At 38.1% G+C, this 22,842-nt stretch overlaps 1 protein-coding gene across 1 annotated transcript; it reads right to left on the bottom strand.

Moving 5' to 3' along the window:
• Positions 1-1,904: 1,904 nt before the first annotated feature.
• On the bottom strand, positions 1,905-21,495 carry LOC311208814 (tyrosine-protein kinase TXK-like; the record flags this gene model as incomplete). Its single annotated transcript, XM_084285772.1, is given in 16 exon segments — positions 1,905-1,973; positions 3,355-3,512; positions 3,954-4,072; positions 6,087-6,151; positions 6,704-6,920; positions 7,643-7,814; positions 8,772-8,846; positions 10,432-10,559; positions 11,957-12,036; positions 12,825-12,879; positions 13,572-13,637; positions 14,748-14,953; positions 15,778-15,880; positions 16,094-16,148; positions 21,421-21,465; positions 21,468-21,495. Coding segments are annotated over 16 exon segments (1,629 nt in total). The 5' UTR covers positions 21,484-21,495.
• Between the last annotated feature and the right edge of the window lie 1,347 nt (positions 21,496-22,842).

The raw sequence follows: 22,842 nt of genomic DNA, 5'->3' as shown, positions 1-22,842 counted from the left end.
ATCTGACTGTTCTACATAAAACAATCTCCTATTTCAGTTGCCTTTTCTTTTCTGTAATACACTTGTATTGACCAAAATTAAGAGTTAAAATTAAAAGTGAATAATAACATTACAAGCAGGGTTACAGACATTGTGCATGTGAGGTCTCACAGAAATTGTTTGAGCTAGACTAATTCAAAGCACTTCTTTTTACAGCCAGGTTCCAGCTTTAAATTGTTTATTAACCATTCCGGATACTTACAGGGGAGCAGTAAGGAGGTGTGGGCATTCAAGTATGCAGCAGCAAGACAGGAATGGAAGACAAAAGTAAAATTCAGGGAGAGGTCTGAATAAAATAATCCTTACTTGTTCTCCTTGTTGTACATAGAATTAGCAGAGAAGGTGCCTTTACCTGTGAGCAGGATTAAAGTTCTTCAGGGATGCTCAGTGCTTCCAGCTATTCAGATGTCACTTGGGAGGCACTGAGGGGTGACTGCTCCCTCTGTGTGCCTTGATCCCCAACAGCATGCAGTACCTGGGTTCTGCTCCAGCAGTTATGTTTCCTCTGAAACACTGCTCCTTTTCTTCTGTGCTTTGCAGTACAGAAGTTCTTGCCTTTAGATATGATGTCTCTGACACTTTATCAAAGTCTCTTCCATCATTTTTGGTGCTGCTAATCAGTATTGTCTAGTGCAAGAACCATATTAAGCAACAAATCACTCCTTAGTAATACTATTATGGGAATTAGTGTAGCTCTGACAAAAAGAATTAAAAAAAAAAAAAAAAAGGCTTGCATGGCAAGTAAGCTTGGTTGCTTCTTTCCAGACAGGAGATTTTTCTCCCTAATCAGGAAAACGAAGCCTTGAGAGCCCCCAAACCAGACTCCTCAGATATCTTTCTCAAATGAGCAAAAGTCATACCAGGCCCAAACAGCTGCTTCACTATATAGGATGCTGCTACCACAATTTAAGTAGAAACAGCTGTAAGAGTGTGAGGAATGTTTTAACAATTCGTGTCCATAAAGAACAATTCTGTTTGAATCCTGTCTGCCTCTGGGCCCTGCACTGGCAATTTAATTCTTGAACCACAGATGCAGTGTGTCCCAGTCTCCCCCTCATTCTAGTCAATTTATCAAGTCTTCAGAAAATACTCCTTAAATTTATGAACCTGTTTGCTTTTGTTATTCCGGACTTCTATTTCTAACAGTTACAGCCTTTTTTTTTCCTGTCTTCTTCGAGATTAACTTAACACTGCTATAGATGTGACTGTCCCTGTGAATGGCTGGGGAAGAATGTTTTAATTACTCGTGAAGTGTCAATAAGAAAGCTATTTGTGTTTGATGTCTGGGAGTTTCAGAACAACTGATAACAACTAGTGACTGTTATGGGATACTATGCAGACCTTTGGTATCTGGCCAGGGGGCCAAGAGATTAAGAAGATGAAAAAAGAAGCTGAAGGACGGCTGGGAGACAAGACCTGCAGAAAATGTTCTATAAACTTGGTATGGTGCCAAGTGAGTACAAAGGGGAGAGGAAGATTACGAGCCTTCAGCATGAAAGACCCCTAGAGGCCCCCAGAGGAGACTGATGCGCATGCTCCAGTAGGAGGGACTGGACCCCAGAAGCTAATTATAATAATCTATTTGTTTAGAAGTAGTAATGAATATGTATTAGTCTAGGAGCATAAAAATCAGCTGCTTGATGTAACTGGTGTGCGTCCTGGTGGAGCGGAGACTCCCAGTGCACCCAGCGCTGTTTGCTTACCTCTATTCCTTTATATTCTTTTAATAAATCCTATTTTTTTATTTAATCCTAATTTGAATCCTGAGCCATTTATAAGAAGAGGCTGATGTTTTCTGTGTCAACTACATTGGCAGGCTTAATGCTGCTGATTTTCCAGTAAGTACACCTGTGTAACATCTCTGATTATCCCATTTCTGTTATATCTGTGAGGGTCTCTACTAATTCTTCAAAAGAAGGACGTCCTTCAGGTTTCTGGAAGAAAAGAAGAAAAAAAAAAAAAAAGAAAAAGAAAAAGAAAAAGAAAAAAAAAAGAAAAAAAAAGCAGAGGATAAATCCAAATTAGCAGATTGATTAATTAAAGTACCCAACTTCAGAAGATGGTTATAGGTACATACAGGCTACTGCTTAAAAATTAATTTGTATTTTATTAATACAGAATGGAGAAAAGATAGAGTTTAGCACTTGAGAAAATAAATAGATAAATAAATGAATCATGTTCTGCATGTCAGCGTGCCAGAAGTTAATAGAATGCTTCCTAAAACTGCAGCAGCATGTGCAGAGACACTTTTTTCTTTCTCTTTTTTTTTTTTTCTTTTTTTTTTCTTTTTGTGTTTTTTTGTTTCGTTTTAGCCAGAAGCCATATGTGGATTTCTTCCCTGCAGTGGTTGTTCAACCCTAATATTCAGAGATATTTCCTGAGCTTTAGAAAAAAAGGATGTTCACTGTTGTATCATTTAATACCTTGCAGCTCAGTATGGAACAACGAACTCCTGGCTGACATCAGGAAAAGAGGGGACTTCTTCCTCACCTCATCCTCTCTCTGCTGGCAGGCATCCCAGTGGGTGCTTGCAGTGAGCAACCATGCTATGTGCAGTTTAGGTTTCAGTCTCTTAAACTTACTTAGCAGCTTTCATACAGCTTTAAAAGATGGGCAAGAGAGAAGAGGTAGGATAAAGGAGACAATGGTAGCAATGAGATCCCCCAACTTTAAAAATTATTAAAAAGTAGTTTTTATGTAAAATTAAAGATTCATTTCCTGTAGACACTGCAGGAGGGACCTCAAGGGATTACTCAGGTGGAAAAGTTGATGAAGTCCATGTTTTGACAACAATATAGAAATGAATAGTTGCTGGAGAAATGGATAAAGAACATCGATGCAAGCACCATATCAGAGTGCACATGGTGAAAGGGAGGCTCTGGAGCAGTGAACAGACATACTGATGTACATCTGGAAAATGGGAAGGCAAATCCACATGTAGTGGGCATACTCATTTTGTATATGAATGTGTTAAGGTTATCATTCAGAGGAAAGCTAGAGAGCTATGCATGACACAAAGATGTGAAAAAGGTATTATATTTGGTGCAGTAGAGAAGTGAGACTATACTGAAATACTCAAAACTAGGGATGGTGTAGAGCTATCATATAGATTATGTGCTTTGTATTTATTGGATGCAATGGTCAAAAGAAACAGAGCTTCAGTAAACTTAGACATGACTTGTGAAAAGCATAGCGACAAATACCGAGGATGCCACAAAGTACAGGTTTCAATGCCCCAGTTTTTGAGGATTATCTTCAGATACACATTAGCAATGGAGAATAATGTAATATCACAAGAAAACAAGAGCAACAAACCTCATGCCAGCAGCTGTACATGACTTTGTACACAGTATGCGATGCCAAATGTGGTCGATAAAGTCGGTTTCCCTCAGAAATCTCACGGACAACTTCACAATTTGATTTACTTTCAAAAGGCATTTTGCCTTCTGTGAAGACTTCCCACATCAGCACACCTGGATGTGAACCAAAATATTTAGGACAAAATAAGATCCACAAACCCACAAGCTATTTAACAATATGAGAAGCCCCAAAATCACTCTTTCTTTTCCATGTATTGATGGACAACTTGAGTTGAATGAACACAGGAAAACAAAAAAAGTTTCAACTGATGCAATTCTGTGCCCATTTAAGTCAGCTAAGATGGTGGTCCACGAAAATGAGATAAATAAGCATTTGGTTAATGCTTACTTACCAAGAACACACATATCTGTCAAATCCAATTTTTAGATTAAAAATCTATTAAAAATCATACTCTCTCAAAAATATAGGCAATATTTGAAAAATAAGATCATGTAAAGATTAAGATAGGCAGCATCAATAAGAAGTTGTACTTTCCTCAATCACATCATTAGTTTAATAAAACAACATGTTGCACATTAATCTAATCCACTCACCAAATGACCAGACATCGGATTTGCTGCTGTACTTTTTGAAATGAAAGACTTCAGGAGATGACCACTTGACTGGAAACTTGGCACCTGAAGAGCTGATATATTCATCATCAATGACATACCTAAAGAATATCAGCAAATGACATGTATTTTAATGAGACTTATAGCACAAGCAGCTCTGGCAGCATTTCCACAGGTGGTTTATAATTCCATAAAAATACGGTCTCAATTTATAAGCAAAGAAATTGTATTACTAATTTAACAAAAAAATGTACACAGACACCCACACTATGCAGTTAAAAAGATTTCTATTTAAATGGGTGATTTATTTGTGAGAAATATGTCAGAATAAAATGTTCTAATACCATCTGTAAGACTCACAGGATAGTTGTACTTATCGTATGCTGGGAAATGTCCCTACACCCCTGGTAAGAAAAAGAGCAACACTAAATAATTGTTGTCTCTTTTTAAAAGAGAACATTTATTGCACATGAAAACTACTGGCAAAAGGTTACACTTATTTACACAGCTGGAGCTACTGGACTCTGCCACCCAACTTCACAGATGAAATTTCTGGCACATTGTTATTACAGAAGCAGCACACCAAATTTTCATCACATACAAACAAACAACAAGGTGCACTGAAGTATAATTTTGCCCAAGCTTACAGGAGCTGTGTTAAGACCTATCAGATCAGAAGAGTTTATGTGCCTACTACAGGCATTTAGGGGCAACATTTGAAAAGGCTGAGCCCTACATCTGTACAAACTCTGTGCACATTTTTCCCATATTTACTTTTATGAGAAGATGACAGAGAGACACTACACAACACTTGTCACAGAAGGTATAATGCATAGGCACTTCTAAAGCACCTTTCAAAGGAGGCCACAGTGAGAGAAATTGCCTCTTTGCCTCACTTTATTATTATTGGGGCAGGCACAGAACAATGAGAGGTTATTGGATAATGAACGCAAAAAATAAGAGTACAAAACCAGTCAGTTTTGTGAGCTTTGACTAATTAGAGGGTGTTCCCATCACCTCTCCATGGTCTCCCTGGGAAAGGTCTTCTCTTTTTGTTAACAGGAACCCATTCAGGTCCATTACTTTCGTATTGGACCTTGACAGCCCATTGGTCTCTTGCTGAATTTTCCGGGGCATTTGGATGAGTCTAGACCTATAGGCCTATTTTTACCTTTATGGCAATCAATGAAACCAGCAGGCACTGCCATGGCACAGCACAGCCTTTTAAAAAACAAGTATGTAGTTATGAACTACTGTGGTAATCCTTAGGTAAGAAATACAAGGTAAAAATTAACAGAAAGGTAGGTAACGTGGCTGTACTGATCTAATGACTACAGCAGTAAGGTGGACATCACCACCACCTACTGCACAGAGCTACACACTGCCTTTCAATCCAAAAGATGAGCCTATTCAATCCAAAAGCAGCCAGTAAGACAAAGAAACAAAGGATTTTGTGCTGGGGTTGCAAGGAGTGATGGGGCAAGATAGAAGGAGTGAGACCAATTATTTGGCCAGCCACTGGTCATTCACTCAGTTCAGCTGTAAAATATAGTGCACCCTCTCATGGAAGTCCAGAAGGGCAGAGTTACATTTCTCTGACCTGTGGTTGTTGGAGTGCATTTTGCTCTCTCTTCATGTTTGTCTGGTCCTCTCATTAAGCAGAAAAACCACTTCCCTGCTAGAGAAGCACACATCACGCTTCCTGCCTGCGCATCCTCCTTGCCTCCTGCCTCACCTACTGAAGTCTCTAAAGGTCAGTAAGAGCTACATGTCTTCCTGCAGGCTTTCTGTCCTCCTGGGCACTCAGAAAATTTGGGGTACTTGCTTCTTTGAGCCTCTGGTAGTCCTGTGCCTGCTGCTGCTCTGTCCATAAGCTACTTCTGGCATTTACTAGACACTCAGTTCATCTGTCTTAAAGTCACTGATGAGAAGAGAAACAATGCAACATCCCGTTTATGGTACAAGAGTTAAACAGCAGTGTTTATCACTTCAATCAAAATTCAGAAATTGAGCACAGTGGGATTCCCCAAATCATCTAAGGAAGCAGTGAAGTTAGCCCAAGTCCTCATTACCATCAACAGAGAACAGGACACCCACTAAACTTGTACTTCCTACCTTGCCATGCCGAAGTCAGATACTTTAACGATGTGCTCAGCATTGACTAAGCAGTTTCTTGCAGCCTGGGGAAAAGGAGAGAAACATATCTGAAATCTGGGCTAAAAAAAAAAAAATTAAGAAAAAAAACAACAGAGTAATTGTGTTTCAGCTCATATGGTTTATATTCTAAAAGGAGATGAGTGTCTTGCTCAAAACAAGCAAAAAGTAAAGTTCTGTCTCCAAGTAGGTGAATGCCTTTCACTGCTGTGTAATTACACATACATTAGCATATACTAGCCTGAATGCTTGCAATATTTTCATGTACAGTAAAAGAAATTTTAAGATGCAGAGTCTTAGTTATCCATGCAGATATTTTCCTGAATGCTAGGCATTTGGACACTCACTACCAATTTTTAAAAGTGTTTTTGTGACCTCTTTGTTCCCTGTGTATGAGGTAGGGAAGACAAGCCACCCATATATCCCGGCATCAAGGTAAGGCAGAGGGAGCATTCAAAATGTGGATAGAGGAAGATTTTGTTGAATCTTACAGGACACATTAGTGTCCCACAGAATTCAGTGGCATGTTCTATATCACCAATATTTACCGAGAACCTCAGAAAACCTACTGTACTTACTAAATCACGGTGAATGAACCTATTTCTTTCCAGATACTCCATCCCTTCACACACATCCTGGCATATGCTCAACAGCAGGTCCCTGCTGAGTTTCCCCCGTCTCTGCCGCAGGTAGTTGAGCAGGCAGCCGTTCTCCATGAACTCAGTCACTACATAGAGAGGCTTGTGGCGCGTGCACACTCCGTAAAGCTGGACCAGCTTCGGGTGGGAGAGTTTCCTGTTCAGGATTGCATTTCAGTCAGGTGATCGTCTGCTCTTGGCAGATGACTAGACTTTTCATTCTCATGATGATACTAAAAAAGCAAGCACTTTCAGTACTTGCTAAATATCCTTCAGTTCAGCTGGCCTCAGAGTTGTCTCACTACCTAACACATTTCTGCAATTTCCTCCAAAAAGTTCTGCAAGATCATCATAGTCCCCCCAATACATAATGGATAAATGCAACCTTGATATGGATAATATGAAATGGAGAGATCTAACTATATTTGGTTTTCAGGCAGGGACACGAGCTGCTGCAAGCGTTCTCCTCAGCTTCCACCTCCTTCTCTGGCCATGCCAAAAGCAGGTCTGAATACTTCTGTAATTTGAAAAATTAGTAGAAATGGCAATACAGTTTCTTAGAAGCTTTAGTTAGGCATGAACTCTGCCTGTGCTCCCAGAAGCACTAAACTATGGGTGAAAGAATAGCTGTAGGAGCAACTACCAGCACATTTACCACCCACTAACCTCCACCATGCAAAGCAGCACACACTCTAAAGAAAGACTCTGGTGATGGGTGTAGCAAGCACCTGCTTAGGTCATTACATCAACCTTTCTGTCCTGCACGTCCATTACTCCCATCAAAGTGGTTTTGTTTGCTTGTTTTAAATTGAATTAGGTTATATCTTTTTTTCAGTCATCTTCATGTCAACTATCAGACAGAATATTTTTTGTACTTACATCATCACTTTGGCCTCCTCAATGAAATCGTCCTCAGACATTGCACCTTCATTGATCGTTTTGATGGCAACTTTGATGGTTGCTTTCCATTTACCCAGCTGAACAACTCCAAACTGCCCGCGTCCAAGCTCCTTCATAAACGTCAGTTCTGATGGGTTTAATTCCCACTCCTCTATAAAAGCAACCCCATGTTACAATAGTCTAGGAGACACACCTGGCTATTTGCAGATAATGCACACAGAGAAATTTCACAACCCTTCATCAGCTTTAGCATGGGTTTTATATAACTGGAATTTCTCACACATATGTGTATAGACGTGAATGTTATTTTGCAGCTTGTAGAATGTGACTGCTTTGCAAACTGCATAATGCTGGAATGTCTGAGTCTTGAAGATAAGGCAAAGTTTTGATTACCTCTGAGAACTTTTTTAGCATTATCATATGTGATGTTTTTAACTCTAAACCAGTTCCGGGGGATAGTATAGCTACAGAAATAGTTACTGGATGCCTCCATTGTATTAACCAAAATAGTTCTGCCCTCCAGAAATATTAAGCCTTGATACTGATGAAAACATTCACAGTAAAGATATATGCCTGTGGACATTCCTTTATATATATATACATATATATATGTTTATGTGTACTTATCTACCACCCAATATTAGCTTCCTGATCTATGTACGCAGCACTGGTATTTACTGCTTGTTTTCTATCAATGTGAAAGGTTTCACTCTTATTTCTACATCCTGCAGAATCGACAAAGAAAATATTCCTCATAAATAATATTAATTTCAATTTTTGTAGGCATTTAAATACATAAAATATCATTTAAAAATGTATTAAGTGTCTATTTAAGTCTGCTTACAAAAGTCCAGATGGCTCTGAAATGCACTAGTGGTTGTAAAAGAAGCACCACACTGACTAAACTGCAGGAATTGAGTCACGTCTCATTTAGTTCTGACACCTTATGAGGAAATGCGTGTCTGATTTTCATGATTATGAAGGTGTTTATGTATTAACTTACGACTGGGAAATTTCACTGACACAATTATTAGCTGGATGAATGTGATCTCAATTCTTGCCTAGACAGAAACCTAAATCTCCACCAAAAAAAAGATAAAAAATTTACCGTAACTAAATCCCACTGTTGCTGGTGAAGAACCTCCAGTTGATCCAACTGGATGTCGGAGACGAGTGATAAGACCTGCAGGAAACAAAGTACCAATATTCTGTTGACCAATTGCACTATTTTAAAGTGTGCTACATCATACCTTTTCTCAAAAAATATAAAAAATTAAAAAAATAATAATTGATATAGATATCTTATTTCTTGATGTTAATTTTTCTTACAACTTCTCACTGCAGTGAAGAAATGGAAGAGGACACTACCCTTTTCCAGCCTGCTTGATAAGTTACTGTTTCAGAATACAAATACTCTTTTCAAAATTCTAAGTAATTGCTTCTCTTTGTTTTTGTTTTTGTTTTTAAGTTTATTACTAGATCTATGACAATACCATTTTGGGATACCAGCTGAGATCTAGCCAGTGCTTGTACAAACATACGTAATCAGTCAACTTCTATCTTGAAGAAATGATATTCAAAATTATTATTTAATTAAGTAAATGATGTGTCTATTAATATGTTGCACTCCTGTGCAAATGCACTGTTACTCTACTTCAAACTTCAGACCACCACAAAAGTATTTATAGTACCATACAACCAGAAGTGACACTCTTTCTTGCTTGTACAGTGTTAGTGATCTTAAGTAATACTACATGAGTTCTACAATACTACATCACCAACATAAACAGTGTCTTAAGTACACTTTTTCAGGATTGTTTCCCGCTGCAAGAAATATTTTTGTGTCTGACATTCCTTTTTTTCTCTATTTATGAGCCAACAGTACCAGTGAACACAACCCTTTCTACTTTCCTAATTTTTAATCTAAAAAGTGTGTCTTTGTTTTTTTAAAGCTAGCTCATTGTGCTCACCAAGGACGCCCTGCATGCATTCGTTCATTCTTTCCAATGTTACTTTCAGATCCTTTTCTGTTTCATGCATTTACTACCACCCCTTTCCCTCAGGTGAAAGCCTCTGTCCATTCCCGTCTCTTCCTGCCTTGCTAGTGTGAGGGGCTTTGTGCTTTCCTATCTCCAGTCATTCAGGGTAAAAAAATGTTTTATACCATATTAAAATGATAGGCAGAACCAAGATGAAGGGCAATTTTTAATGCTAGAAATTATAAAAGGCTGCTATGAGCCAACAACTAAAGGTGGCTGACACTGGTAAGATGCAAGCTAGTGTTGGAGAGTCCTTGTGCTCCCTAATTCTGCTTTTTGTTTGAAGGGGGTGAGCATATGTGCCAAAATCAATAAAAAGCTGCCTACTGATGCATAGCATGGTTCCTGTTTTTCTTAAATTCTATACATGCAAGTCACTGGGTTGTAGGCAAGGAAAGAATTATGATAAAATTTCATGGAAGTCTCATTCAGCCACATATGAACCAGCAGAATACAGAGTAGGTAAGTACATAAGGTACTTACAGCTTTTTAAAATTAATTTCATTCATGTCTATGAGTTTGGTAGGCTCATTCCTCCCATGACATATGCACATTGCAGCTACAACTCCAGCAGAAAGGATCATGGCATACTTGAATTTATCAGCAACAGAAAAATTTGTGTCTCTTTTTATAAGGAAAGGATTAGTGGAAGAGTCACTTCCAATCTTTCAAAGTCCTGATGAGCTTCAAAGCATCAGCAGTAATACCTTAACAGCTTATACCCATTACCTGCAGCATTGTGTCGATGATATTGGATAAGTTCAGGAACAGATGAGAAGAGATATTTTTCTGCTACATAATATTGTTCGAAGTGGTTTTTTTTGATTTGATAATGCCGAATGTCTCCACTGTGACTTCTGAAATCAACAAGCGATTATGATTTTCAGCAAAAAATAATTGATACTATAAACCTAATTAAATTTTACTTGAAAAACATGCACACAAAAAATCTGAAAACTTGGGATACAGTTCCCTAATTAAAATGACTGTGCATAGTTCAGATACTGTTTCAGCGGGGGAAAAAAAAAAAAAAAAAAAAAAAGAAAAAAAAAAGGAAAAAAAAAAAAGAAAAAGAAGGAAAAAAAAAAAGAAGAAAAGAAAAGGAAAAAAAAAAAAAGAAAAAAAGGCTTTCTGAGTAGGTCTCTTTCCCAGCTTTGGGAGGTAGCATTGTCCTGGTTTTGGCTGGGATAGAGCTAATTTTCTTCCTACTAGCTGGTGTGCTGCTGTGTTTGGATTTAGGATGAGAACAGCTGACCCAAAGGGACCAGAGGGATGTCCCATACCATATGGCCTCATGCTAAACAATAAAACCGGGGGAGTTGGCCCAGGGAGAGGCTGCCAGTGCTCAGGGACAGGCTGGGCATTGGTCCATGGGTGGTGAGCAGCTGCATTGTGCATCTCTTGTTTTGTGTATTCTTTTATCAGTACTATCATTTCTATTATTATTTTCCCTTCATCTTCTTTCCCATTAAACTGTCTTGATTATCTCAGCTCACAATTCTTTTACCCTTCCATTTTGGTGGGTGGTAGGAGGGAATGAATGGATGATTGTGTGGGGCTTATCTGCCCGTTGGGTTAAACCACAGCATGTCTTGTGTGTTTTATTGCACAAGTATTTATCCCTGTATCATTGCATCCATAAGAAGCAGCTGTAGCACTAACAGATGTAGGAGGGCTGAGGGATAGCCGTAGGAGACTGCTACAGATGTGAGGGGAAAGCGAGCCCAGTAACAGTCCTCCAGCTGAAGAAAGATGGTACAGAGAGGAGATTTTAGGAGAAAAATTGGGACCACCAAGGAGCCTGGTAGTAATTTACACTGAGCAGAGCCTGCTGAGAAGAAAAGCAGATCGATACAGTGGCCAAAGGGCTGTGCTGTGGTAGCATGGTGGGGCAGCCACAGCACTTGACATAAAAATTGGCAAGATGTGAATGAATGTAAGGTCTTACTGCCTGTGTTACGTGGGTGGGATGAACAGCCTTCACAGCAGATTATTTGAGCATTTCTATGAGTGCATGTCTTAGCAGGGCATTGGCACCCTGCCCCCCAGGCCTATTGCCCACCACCAGCACTTCGGCATAGGAGGGCATTTCCCCAGAGCGCTGCAATTCGCTGCAGTGCCCCCTGAATAGCCCCCCCAGTATTTCACTGCTGCTGTGCACCATATACCCAGCCTGCCCACTTATCCCAAGGAGCTTTAGGGAAGCTTTTCCTTCACACTTCGAGTCAAGCCATAACCATTCAAAGCAACTCACCCTTTAGACCGTGAATACACAGACAGTGTAAGGAGTCCCCGCTGGCTTGAATCTCTGACAACAAATGCACCTTCTTTGGACTGAAAAGAAATCCAGGTAGAGTTATTTTCTGCCTTTGAGCTCAAATGAAAGTCCTTTGAAATAGGACTTGCAGCTGATCAGCAAGTTCTGTGGAATACCTATGACTACCAGGGAGGGTGATAAAGCAGTAGTGAACAGGAATTGACAGCCAGGTACACAGCAGAGCAAAATTAACCGAGCAAAAATACCAAATGCCAGACCATTTCTTGGAGCTAAATATTTTAGGTGGATACTCTTCTGTGTGAAGTAGTGAAAAGTCTTTTATTTACTAAATATATATATATATACAAATCACCAGAAAAAAAAAAAAAATGCTGTAAAACAGTTCTGAGATGTTCTTCTCTATTTTGTCTTGCCCAAGCCCTGTGTTAGTCCTTGAGCTTAATGAATTTAACTGAGATAGATGTTTTCATAACTGATAGATGGATTCCTGGCTCTGTACGTAAGGAAGACACAGGGGTTTTGTTAAGCTCTGCCACCTTACTAACTTACTTACCATGTGGATTTCAGTCATCAGTGTGTCATACCACAGACAAGTACAGCAAACTCCATGTAACTTGATTTATCCAGTATGGAAAATCTACACAGAATTTGCTGGGACTACTAAAAATTCTGGGAAGTGTGGACAGTCTGCACTGTACAGTCCCCCCAGAAAGCCATCTCTTTGTTTTAGGTCACCTGCTCTTACTGCATGCCGAGCAGATTTGGGTTTGACTGTTGAAATGCTTGATGCCATTACTGATAAATCTTTGCAGATATCATTAACTCTATGTATAAGCAGAGTTACCTTCTGTTGCAAGAGCAGTTCTGCCTGGCTTCTGTTGATGTTTTTGCAGTACCACCTGCAAGAACAAGACAAGTTTTCCTTCAACTTCAGCCAGAAAAATATGTTTTCTCTGCTACACAGAAGGCAAGGTTTAGTCTTAATAGTTGAACGGTTTCCCATCAAAAAAACCTGAACAGAACTATTGTTGTATATCAAACGTCTCTTAATTTGGAATTACTTCATTAGACCACTGTAAATACGACAACTACTTTCCCCATTGACTGGTTCACTGTGATTAAGCATGAGGTCACACAAAAGAAAAAAACAGGAAGCAGTTACGCTAGACTGTGATGAAATTTACAGTCAGGCTCACTGCTTCAGACCTCACTTCACTAGAGTTTTGCTGAATTTTACTCTTCTCTCCAGGAAACCAGACTGACTTGATTATAACTAACTTCCAGTCAATTAACTATACGTTCACAACAGGAAGAGATCAGAATATAGACATATTATGTAGTGAACCTACAGAAATATGAAACATCTGGATTCTGTCATTATGGTTTATGCTGTTGAAGTCTTTGGTGCCTTTAACTCCACATTACATACTCCAAGCAGATAAATCAAAATCAAAATGGTTAATTCAGTCTAAGAGCTTTCAATAAGGAAAACACCTGTTCATATCTAGTAAAGACTGAAAGGTCAAGCACTGAAATGTACTACACCATTTTTAGAAAAGAAAGCACAATCATCATTTTCAAGGGTACTTACTCGTATGTTTCTAAATTACTTTTCTTGTTCTCAGTAACATAGTTGCTGGGAATTAGGCCTTCATTCCTGAAAAAACATATTGAGGGTAGTGTTATAGTAAGATGTAAAATATTAATAGCATTAAGGTAAGCATCTTACTTTTATTGAATGACAAATTTATTTATACTATTGGCTATGTCTTTAGATACTGAATCCTAGTGTGGGAATTGAATAAGAGTCTTAAGTCCATTCATCCCAGGCAAAATCTTTCTGTCCCACAGCCTTGGAGAGCTACTGAAATGAGAAAGGCATCTGGGATAAGTACTTATAGAGTGCCATGAACAACATGTTAAGAAAAAATAGAAAAAAAATAGAAAAAAAAAATAGAAAAATAAAAAAAGAAAAAAATAGAAAAAAAAATAGAAAAAAAATAGAAAAAATAAAATTTCTTCCAAACCAGAAGCCACTTGTTTTATTTCTAGCCTTCTAATTCTGCCTTGAAGAAATGTAAAGTGTGTGCTTGCATGTATATACAAAATAATAATCCAGTGGACTCTCACTACAAATCTGAGTTGAGAAAAATTACCTAAAGGAGGGTTCTGAATGAAAAAGAGACAGATTTATATAACCTGTAACAACTCCTAACATCAGATTACAGGATACATTGAAGAAAATGTGACAGGGGAACAACATAAAACAAATATAAATGTGGAAACATCAATAAATTAAGTTTACTATCTCTCTAACATGTCCAAGAATTTTGGATTAGGGGTTTTGTTTCAGGCAAGTGTCTTACCATTACCTGTGGTCTTTATGAGGTCTTTACACTTAACACACAACATTGTAAAGCACTTGAAACACATAAAGCCGGATTTTCACAAGGCTCAAGAGCCCAGTGGTTCATATGGTCCTCAAACGTCCTTATGTTGCTCAGGAACTTACTAAGTATAGGACTTAATTCTACGTTCCCACTAGACAGGAGATGCCATACCAATTCTTGGAGTACTAGACACTGCCCAAACTCTTCCCAATTAATCTGTGCCCCTTATATATATCTGGACACTTTCAAACCTCCCCTAAAGTTCATGTATCTTGTCCTATCTGCCTTCAGGGTTGTAGGATAACCCCACAATGGTTGTTTTAGGTTCTTCTTTCTGTGTAGAAAGAGCAAATGAAATTAGATGTCAATTCTCTTACCCATCCTGGTCTCTTGCCTTCCACCAGTGGGGATCATACTGTTCAAGGATAATGTATTCTTCTGACTTCTTGAGTGTTAAATCAGATGGTCCTCTAGCAAAAAAGTCATATAGTGCAATAACTTTGACATTTTTTGTGTAGTCTTCCAAGGCCTCAGCAGGTAGAGGAGGTAACGGCTTGTTCTTTACACGCAATTGCCTCTTACGCTAGTGGAAAAAAGGTATCTTTCACAGTTAGTCTTTTTTCCCTACTACTTCCCCTACTGCTATAGCATCTCAGTAACTGAAAGGAACTAATCATGGTCATTACCTCCCATTGTAAAGCACCATCATCATGTCACTTGTAAAATAGTGAGACTCACATCTGAGTAGTTTGCTGTCAAAGCCAAAATTACAATGGAAAGTAAAGTAAATAATAGAGAAGCCATCTTCCTTGTCTCCCTCCCCACTCTTTGGGTGACTTTTACATGATATGAATGCTGGGAGAACTCAGTGTAAATTAGCAGAGCAGCATTGCAAACAGTGGAGTTACTCTGTCTGGCAATTTGGCCATTTATCTGAAGAATTGATACGGACAGTGCTGCAGACATTCTTGCATTCTTAGCAATTGAGCAGGAACAGTCTTTTTCTTATGCATCATGCTAGGTTTTAGCTTTGCTCCCAGTTATGCTTTGAAAACTCAGATTCATTCAATTTAGATCTAGCAAAACAAAGGTGGACTTTTCACATGCAGCTGAGCAAGGTGAGATTGTGTCTGCCCAACAGGACAGACCCACTCTTCCCACCTCCATCACCCAAACCCTAAAGTTGAAGAAGAAATTGCCCTTGTCCATGCTTGCGAGCTTGGGAAACCTCAGTGTGACCCTGCATTTCCATCAGTATGAATCTTTACATACCTGAGCTTCATAATTTTTATGCAACAAAGCAACCTACACGCTCAAGAGTTGGTTACTCCTCTGCTTGTTTTGGTACTGAGTCATTGGATGGCACATCACCTCAATTTGTGTTAAACCTGACAAAATGTTACTTACCCTGCACTTCCAAGTAGATGCATAGGAAACCTCTGGTTGTGAAGCAGAGTACTGGGTTACCAGGCCAGTATCAGGGTCCAGGTTCATTTTTGTTCTCATTGCTCTAATTTTGAAGAACAATAAGTATTTTTGTGAATACATGTCATACTGAAAATATGGATATATAAGCCCTCATTCATATTAGGGATGTGTAGGGCAAAGTTTCTGTGAACTTTTGTGTAATTAACAGTTCTACTGAAAATAGACTTTTAAAAGTCTACTATGTATAGACATTTCAATCATTCTAATTGCTGAAAAGCGGAAGAATTTTATATACCTTTTTTGCACTGTGCAGCAGCAGCAGCAGCAGAAAACAGACTGGATGGTGTGATCTGTGAACAAGAACATTTTCCATATTTATAATGATCCTGTTGGCTTGTTTACAGAAGTAAGGACTACTTAGCTCTATTAGTAGTTCTCTCTTGCTGTGAGGTGTATGGCAAACCATTAAGACTAAATTTGCATGCAGCAAATGGAGCAGAGCTTTCTTCCCACACCAGCTATATGTATCCACTGTGTCCCTTATTATGTCTTTTTATTATGAGGACATATTATGTGTTACACCTGCTCACCATATCCGAAAAAAAAAAAAAAAAAAAAAAAGGCATCATCAGCCTGATTGGTACTAATCTAACTGATTGCACTGCCCCATGCAAGCTCTAACCAGTGCAATGAAAGGGATGGGAACATCATCAGTGACAAGAGGCAGAGAAATGTCCACTTTTAGCGATGACAGAATTTTTTGAACCATTTGAGCCAGATATAAAACCACATTTACATGGCAAGTTTTTTCTTATTCTGAGTTTTACTAAAGGAGACACAATACATTCAGTTCTTTGAATTAATACTGATTTTCTTGGTTCTGTTCCAGCCATTATTATAATTAGCCAAGGTTTAAAATGTTATCAAAATAGGCACTTTAAACTTATGTGCCAAGAAGTTGATAATCCTGAGATAAATACAGTAGACACAATACAATATCATATACATCATATATTTTCAGAAAAGTTAATATAGTGTATCTTTTTTGAGATAAGGTTCCTGAGGTCTCGGTATGTTGTTGCTTTATTTTGTTAACAGTTAGACTTGATGATCTTGAAGGTCTTCTCCAATTTATGATCATTTATGATCATAATTTATGATCATTTATGATCATGACATGTACAGTCCCACCATGTCTTCCACTTCTTGTCTTTCTCTCATAGTATTTTTGGCTTGTTAATCCTAATGACCTAATCTAGCTTGGAATAAATAGGATAGTCCTTCTGGTGTCCTGTAAGAATTTTTGCCAATGCCTTTTACCAATGCTTCAGCAAAGTGTGCTGAGAGAGTTAACCCTACCACTCAAAGCATTAAGTAACCTTACTGCATGATGAAATGTAATTATTTTCTCTGTAAAGGTACATCACTTACTACATCTTGCACTAACAAAAGAAGGAGAGAAAATCAGAAGTCAAAAAGATAAGGGTGAAATTAGTTCTCAATTGGAAGAAGAAGAGACCTATCTCATATGTGTTTTGGTTAGCGTATTTATCATGAAAGTCGTGGGGCAATTTCCCTTAGACTGCTGCATCCTGTGAAGAACCCATCGTGTGGGAAGCAAGCAGACTTACATTAATCACAACACACTATCGACTGTTTGATAAAAGTTTCCACTGACGGCTATGCAAAACAGACCAATTACAAATACCCAAGCCAGCTGACACCAACGATTTTCTTTAAAGAAACCAGGCAAAGCATTTGAGCAATGTAATTTATTTGCTGCATGGTTTTACAGTGTATTAAACTGCCCCTCAGCTGCTTAATACTATAGTAGCTTAATTTTGCCTGAATACAGACAGTCTCTAGCATTGTTGTATAATACTTAATGTCTTAAGTAAGAACAAGCTTGGAATGAGCAATCCCTCTCAAAAAGTCAGATGGGAAATATTGGTTTTATTAACATTGCTTTAAAATAATGTCCACTGCTCCTGAAACAATAATAATAATCATCATCATCATCATCACCATCATCATCATCATCATCATCATCATCATCATCATCATCTGGATTGAGATAGCGTCAGCGTGTTAAGCAGAACGAGTGCCTTGGAAGCACTTTGCATGATAGCGTAGTCTTGCGTGTACTAGGGACTTTTGAGGGATCTATTACAATTTCATTCAAAAAAGGGGTGTTTAAACTTCAGTACAAATAATTACATGCTACTCACCAAACTTTCCCAATTATCTTGAGACAGAATTGTGTTTGTCCCTTGACCTAGACTGTCTTAGGTTCCCATTTCTTTTTATAATCAATTTTGTGTTTCAGTGCTTCCTAGGACACATGCTTTATTTGGTGAGTGATTTTTTATGGCTGGAGTGTCTAACCAATTAAAGATAACAAAATATGACCAAGGCTAGAAGTTAAGGCTCAGGTTAGACCGAGGGTGTGGGCCCAACAAGCCCATTCTGCACTGAGTTTCTGGGTCCTGAGGAGTAGTATGGTTCTACTAAGATCCTGTCTCCCACCTCTCCCTACCGGGGTGTTTTAAGGATCAAATCAAGGCCTAAAGGAAGAAAATTTCCAGCTTTGGAAACACACCAGCCTTCATACATCCGTTCCCTGCAAACTCACCTCTGAAATTCTGAACGTACATTACTCCTTTAGCACTTGTAAAAAGAATTAGTAGAAATTAATGAAAGCATGAATTAATGCAGTGTAAGCTGTTGATTTCTATTTCAAAATTTTTGAGTTCTGAGAAGAAACATTGTCAGGGAGTGCTGAGAGACAGCAGCCTGGAGCTATATGGAACTGAACCACAGGTCTTCAGTGTAGGTCCTGCTTTAGTTAAACTGAAGTCAGACTGGAAATTTTGACCTGATGGATTGGAGTTTCAGCAGCTCAAGCAAAGATCGATGCATTGATTTCTGCATTGAACATCCTCCCTGGTCTTTGGTAAGCTTCTTGCACAACACTTTCTCACCTCTAGATTGAAATAATATTAGTTCAGTTCATAACTCACTACCAATGAGCCTATGATGTTATTTGGTTGTAGGTCTTTTTTTTCTTTTTTCTTTTTTGAAAGTGAATAATTTGATTAAACTGGCTTACATCTTGATCTTCTGTGAGCAACACAGGAAGATATCTATGTGTAGAGCTGCCGCCAGGTGCCGCAGCGATGCTCACGGCAGCGCTACAGGAAGTCTGCATTTCCTGCCAGAAGCTTCTCGGAGTTGCACACGCCCTCCTGTTCCTTCCTTTATTTCTTTCTCTTCTTCTCTTCTATTCAAAAGCCGTAAGTCAAAATAATAAAAAATACTAAAACACCACCCACCCCTCCATTTTAAGGCAAAAAAAGTTGCTAACTTTTTCCAACGCAAGTAAGAAATTGAAAGTAGATTTCTAGAAGTCAGAGTTTTCAATACTGCTTCTTCTTTTCCTTTCTGCTATGCCCTAACTCAAATCACAGGACTCAGTGGAATAATTCTGGTTTCCTTAAATTTTGAAACAAGGACCTTTTCTTAAGCAAAACACTCTGCATTTGTCAACTATTATGTTAGATTGTATATTTTCAACTATATATGTTAGATTCACATACATACTAGCAGGTCACACTGATGTGTTCATCATTTAAAAATTAAGCAGTGATGGAATCAGTGAGAGCTGTACATCAGCAAGAAGAAAATCACATTTTGCATTTGCGTTTTGGACCCCATTTTTTGAAGAGAACAGCAAGACCTGTAAGATCTATTATATGAATGACAGACTTACTGCTTGGAAAGGACACAGGAAAGATATATTGGCTAATGGAAGAAAATATTCAGTAATTTTTAACAGCAAATTTTTTGTAAGGCTGTTAAAATAAATCAGTTATGGACCCATCACTGTTACCAGGTCCTGCTTCTCTGTTTCCTACATAACCAAACATTTTTCCAAAACTTCCAGAGAAATTGGTCAAACCTTGCGTCTTTTAAATCCACCGAAGGAAGATTTTTCCGGCACCCGCAGCCCCACTAGACCTTTCAGCCCACATTTCCTGAGTTATGTCAAAACATAAGCTACCAAAACACATTTGGCTTTGATCATCAGGAAGCGTAACTCATCATGAATCAATTAAAGTGGGTAACTTAAAACCTACGTTTAAATCAAACAAGATGAGAATTTAGGCTGTTGAATCTCCTTCTTTAATCAACCTCCTTCTTTAATTGCATGGAGAATTTTCTCTCTCCAATTTCTGATGGATGTTTGCAATCTCAAAGTTCAGCCATTCTACAAATAATTCAACATGGGAACAAAAATGTATCCCATTTCACTGCTTGTGTCTTTTTCTTTCCGGAAATGGCTATATTAGGAGGAAAACGCTTGTTTTTAAGAGTGTCATATTATCTTTCTGATGACAGAATAACAAGTAAGAATCCCAATGCTAATACAGAGCTATGATAACCTATAGGATGATGTCCAAAATTGGACATTTATCACACACAGTTTGAAAAGAGAAAAGATACCGTGGCAAGGAAAGCATGTGGAAGAAGTGGAAATCCTAGGAAAGTGGTTTTCAAGCTGGCCTTATAAATATCGAGCTTAAAATTTTGCAGCTGATATTTTTATAACCAACTTGGAGGCCTGAAAAAAAAAATCTGCCTGTGCACAATTAAGCAGATGGGATGCTAGAAGAAGAAGAAAAAGATTGGCCTGTTGTGAGGTGAAACAGCTGTTTGCTTGAATAGCTGAAATACAGTCCCAACAAAACTTAAAAGGCACAGTGAAAACATGGAAGTCCTTCGTGATAGCCTGTCAGCAGGTGTTCTACGTCCAAAAATACCCTACAGAATGCTTTAGGTTGGTAAAATTATCTGTGTGGCCAATTCATGTGCAATCTCCCTCCTATCTTCAGTTATGCCTCCCTTTAATTTGTAGTCTTGGGGAAATAGTATCAAAGGACTTGATGAAAGCAACAGGTTAGAGATGAGTTTTTATCATTTGCATTTTATAATTTTATTTCATAAGCTTCTTGGCTTAAGCTTGTTTTTCTGATTCAATGTGTCTCAAAGCACTAGTAATTTTGAAATTGCTGTAGTCCCTTTCTAGCATGTACATTTTTATAAAGCAAATCAGCTTCACCCATCAAAACCAAACCTTTAATATAACACACATTATGCCTCCTGATCAGGTATGTTTGCACCTTATCTAGTAGAAAGTAACAGTACAGTTTGCTGCTAAAAATACTTCGAAAGACAAGTTTTTAGTTTTTCACTTGTGTAAGTTTAGGCTTTCTATATTTTCCTGAGTTAATTCTGCACTGGAGGAAAGACAACTCTAGTCCTACCAAACTTTTTATTCATGTCTATCCTGTACATAATTTTAAGGACAGCAAGTGGGAGTATCTCTGTACCTGTCTGAAAAAGTAGATGTTTTGCTGAACCCATCATATACTAGATTCATATTCATGTAGTAATTTTGAAAGTAAGTCAAAACAAGGAGTCCAAATACAGATCACCTAAGCAGCACAAGAGGAAGCTGTTTGGCATTTTTATGGCAATATTTAAATCACTCATTTGCTAAGTATACAGCTACTGCACAAAACAATACTTCCAAGATAAAAATATGTGGGCCAATTTACTTACAGGTAGAAAGAATCATATCTGGCTGTCTGCTTATATTCAAATGAAATGCAAACCTTTCTTCATCAGTTGCGCCAGTAAAACACCCCTGTCTGAGTGCCTACTATCTGAGTGCCTAGCTCTGCTCTGAAGCCTAGTAAAACACAAATACATTTTGACCCCACCCACTTTCCTAAAGAAAAAAAAAAAAAAAAAAAAAAAGTAGATACTAATCACACATCTGGTAAGTTAAAAAAAAAAAAAAAATCTGTCTGCCTGTCAGCTTTCTAGAATCAAATACATACTTTAAAGAAAAAATATTGAACTATAATCAGTAGGGTTAAGTACTGCTTTAAAATGGGGAAAAATGCAGCAGATGTACCAGAATTTGGTTCATTTCAGATGAATTTTTGATCCTGGCATTTGAAAAAAAAAAAAAAAAGTTTTATTGAGACAGAGAAGATATGAAGTTGTTTTAGTATAGCTGAGCTCATCCATAAGAAATGATGCCATGGTATTTTTTCCAATGTCTTCAAAGACAGGTTAAGTAACCAAGACAGCTGCCTCCAAATCTGTTCTGATTCATCCCAAAATTAACCATCTGAGGCTAGATTCAACTGAAAAATTAAGTAATCTAGAAAAAAAGGTGCCTCATTGTTCCCAAGGAAGCATCAAACCCAACAGGGGATATGCAGAAATTATTCTTGTAGCATGAAAAGGCAAGTGAAGGGCAGGATCCAAAGTGGCATCCAAAGCACCCACCTCATTGAGGAAACTCCTGCCAAACTCCAGTACATTTAGGATATGTTTTATCATATATATTAACGTGTAATTATTGTTGAATAAAGAAACAGCCCTAAGGTTTACTGGAAACTATTAATCTCCAGGTTTTCCCATGCTTCATATATGTTTTCTGGGAAACATTGCTTATTCCTGTAAAATTCCTCATTACATACTGTTGGAAGTGTTGGCAATGCCATACTTTGCAGTGTCTCAGGCAAGAAACTGAGATTCAGAGAAGCAGCTAGAGAAGACAAGATGAGCTTTGCTTACCTTAGATCTTTCATGCTATTCTTTTCTACTACAGGTAGAAAATGCAAATATTTTTCCCTTCAACAGTATGTGCTGTATGTATTAATTTCATAGTGGTTTGGACTCAACTCTTTGACAGGTCTGTTTGTATAGCAGAGATAATCTTGTGAGACTTCATCATTAAAAAAAAAAAAAAAAAAAAGGAAATAATTTAAACCTTTTCTGACACCCTGAAATGGTTCTATGGAATACCACAGGAAAAGGAAACTATTTCTGCAGACAAGAGACTTCCTCCTTTTGAACATAAAGGCTTAGACAAAGCAGTGAGGGAAAGCTAAGACCCTACAACACTGACTACAGAAATGATAAAATGCAGCAATGATGGAATCTATTAAGGTAACTATACTTACCTTT

Source organism: Netta rufina, assembly GCF_964035555.1.
Source record: "Netta rufina genome assembly, chromosome: 4".
In the NCBI taxonomy this organism is placed as follows: Eukaryota; Metazoa; Chordata; class Aves; order Anseriformes; family Anatidae; genus Netta; species Netta rufina.
Note: the sequence above shows the minus strand (reverse complement) of the source record. Positions and strands in the feature narration are given on the sequence as shown.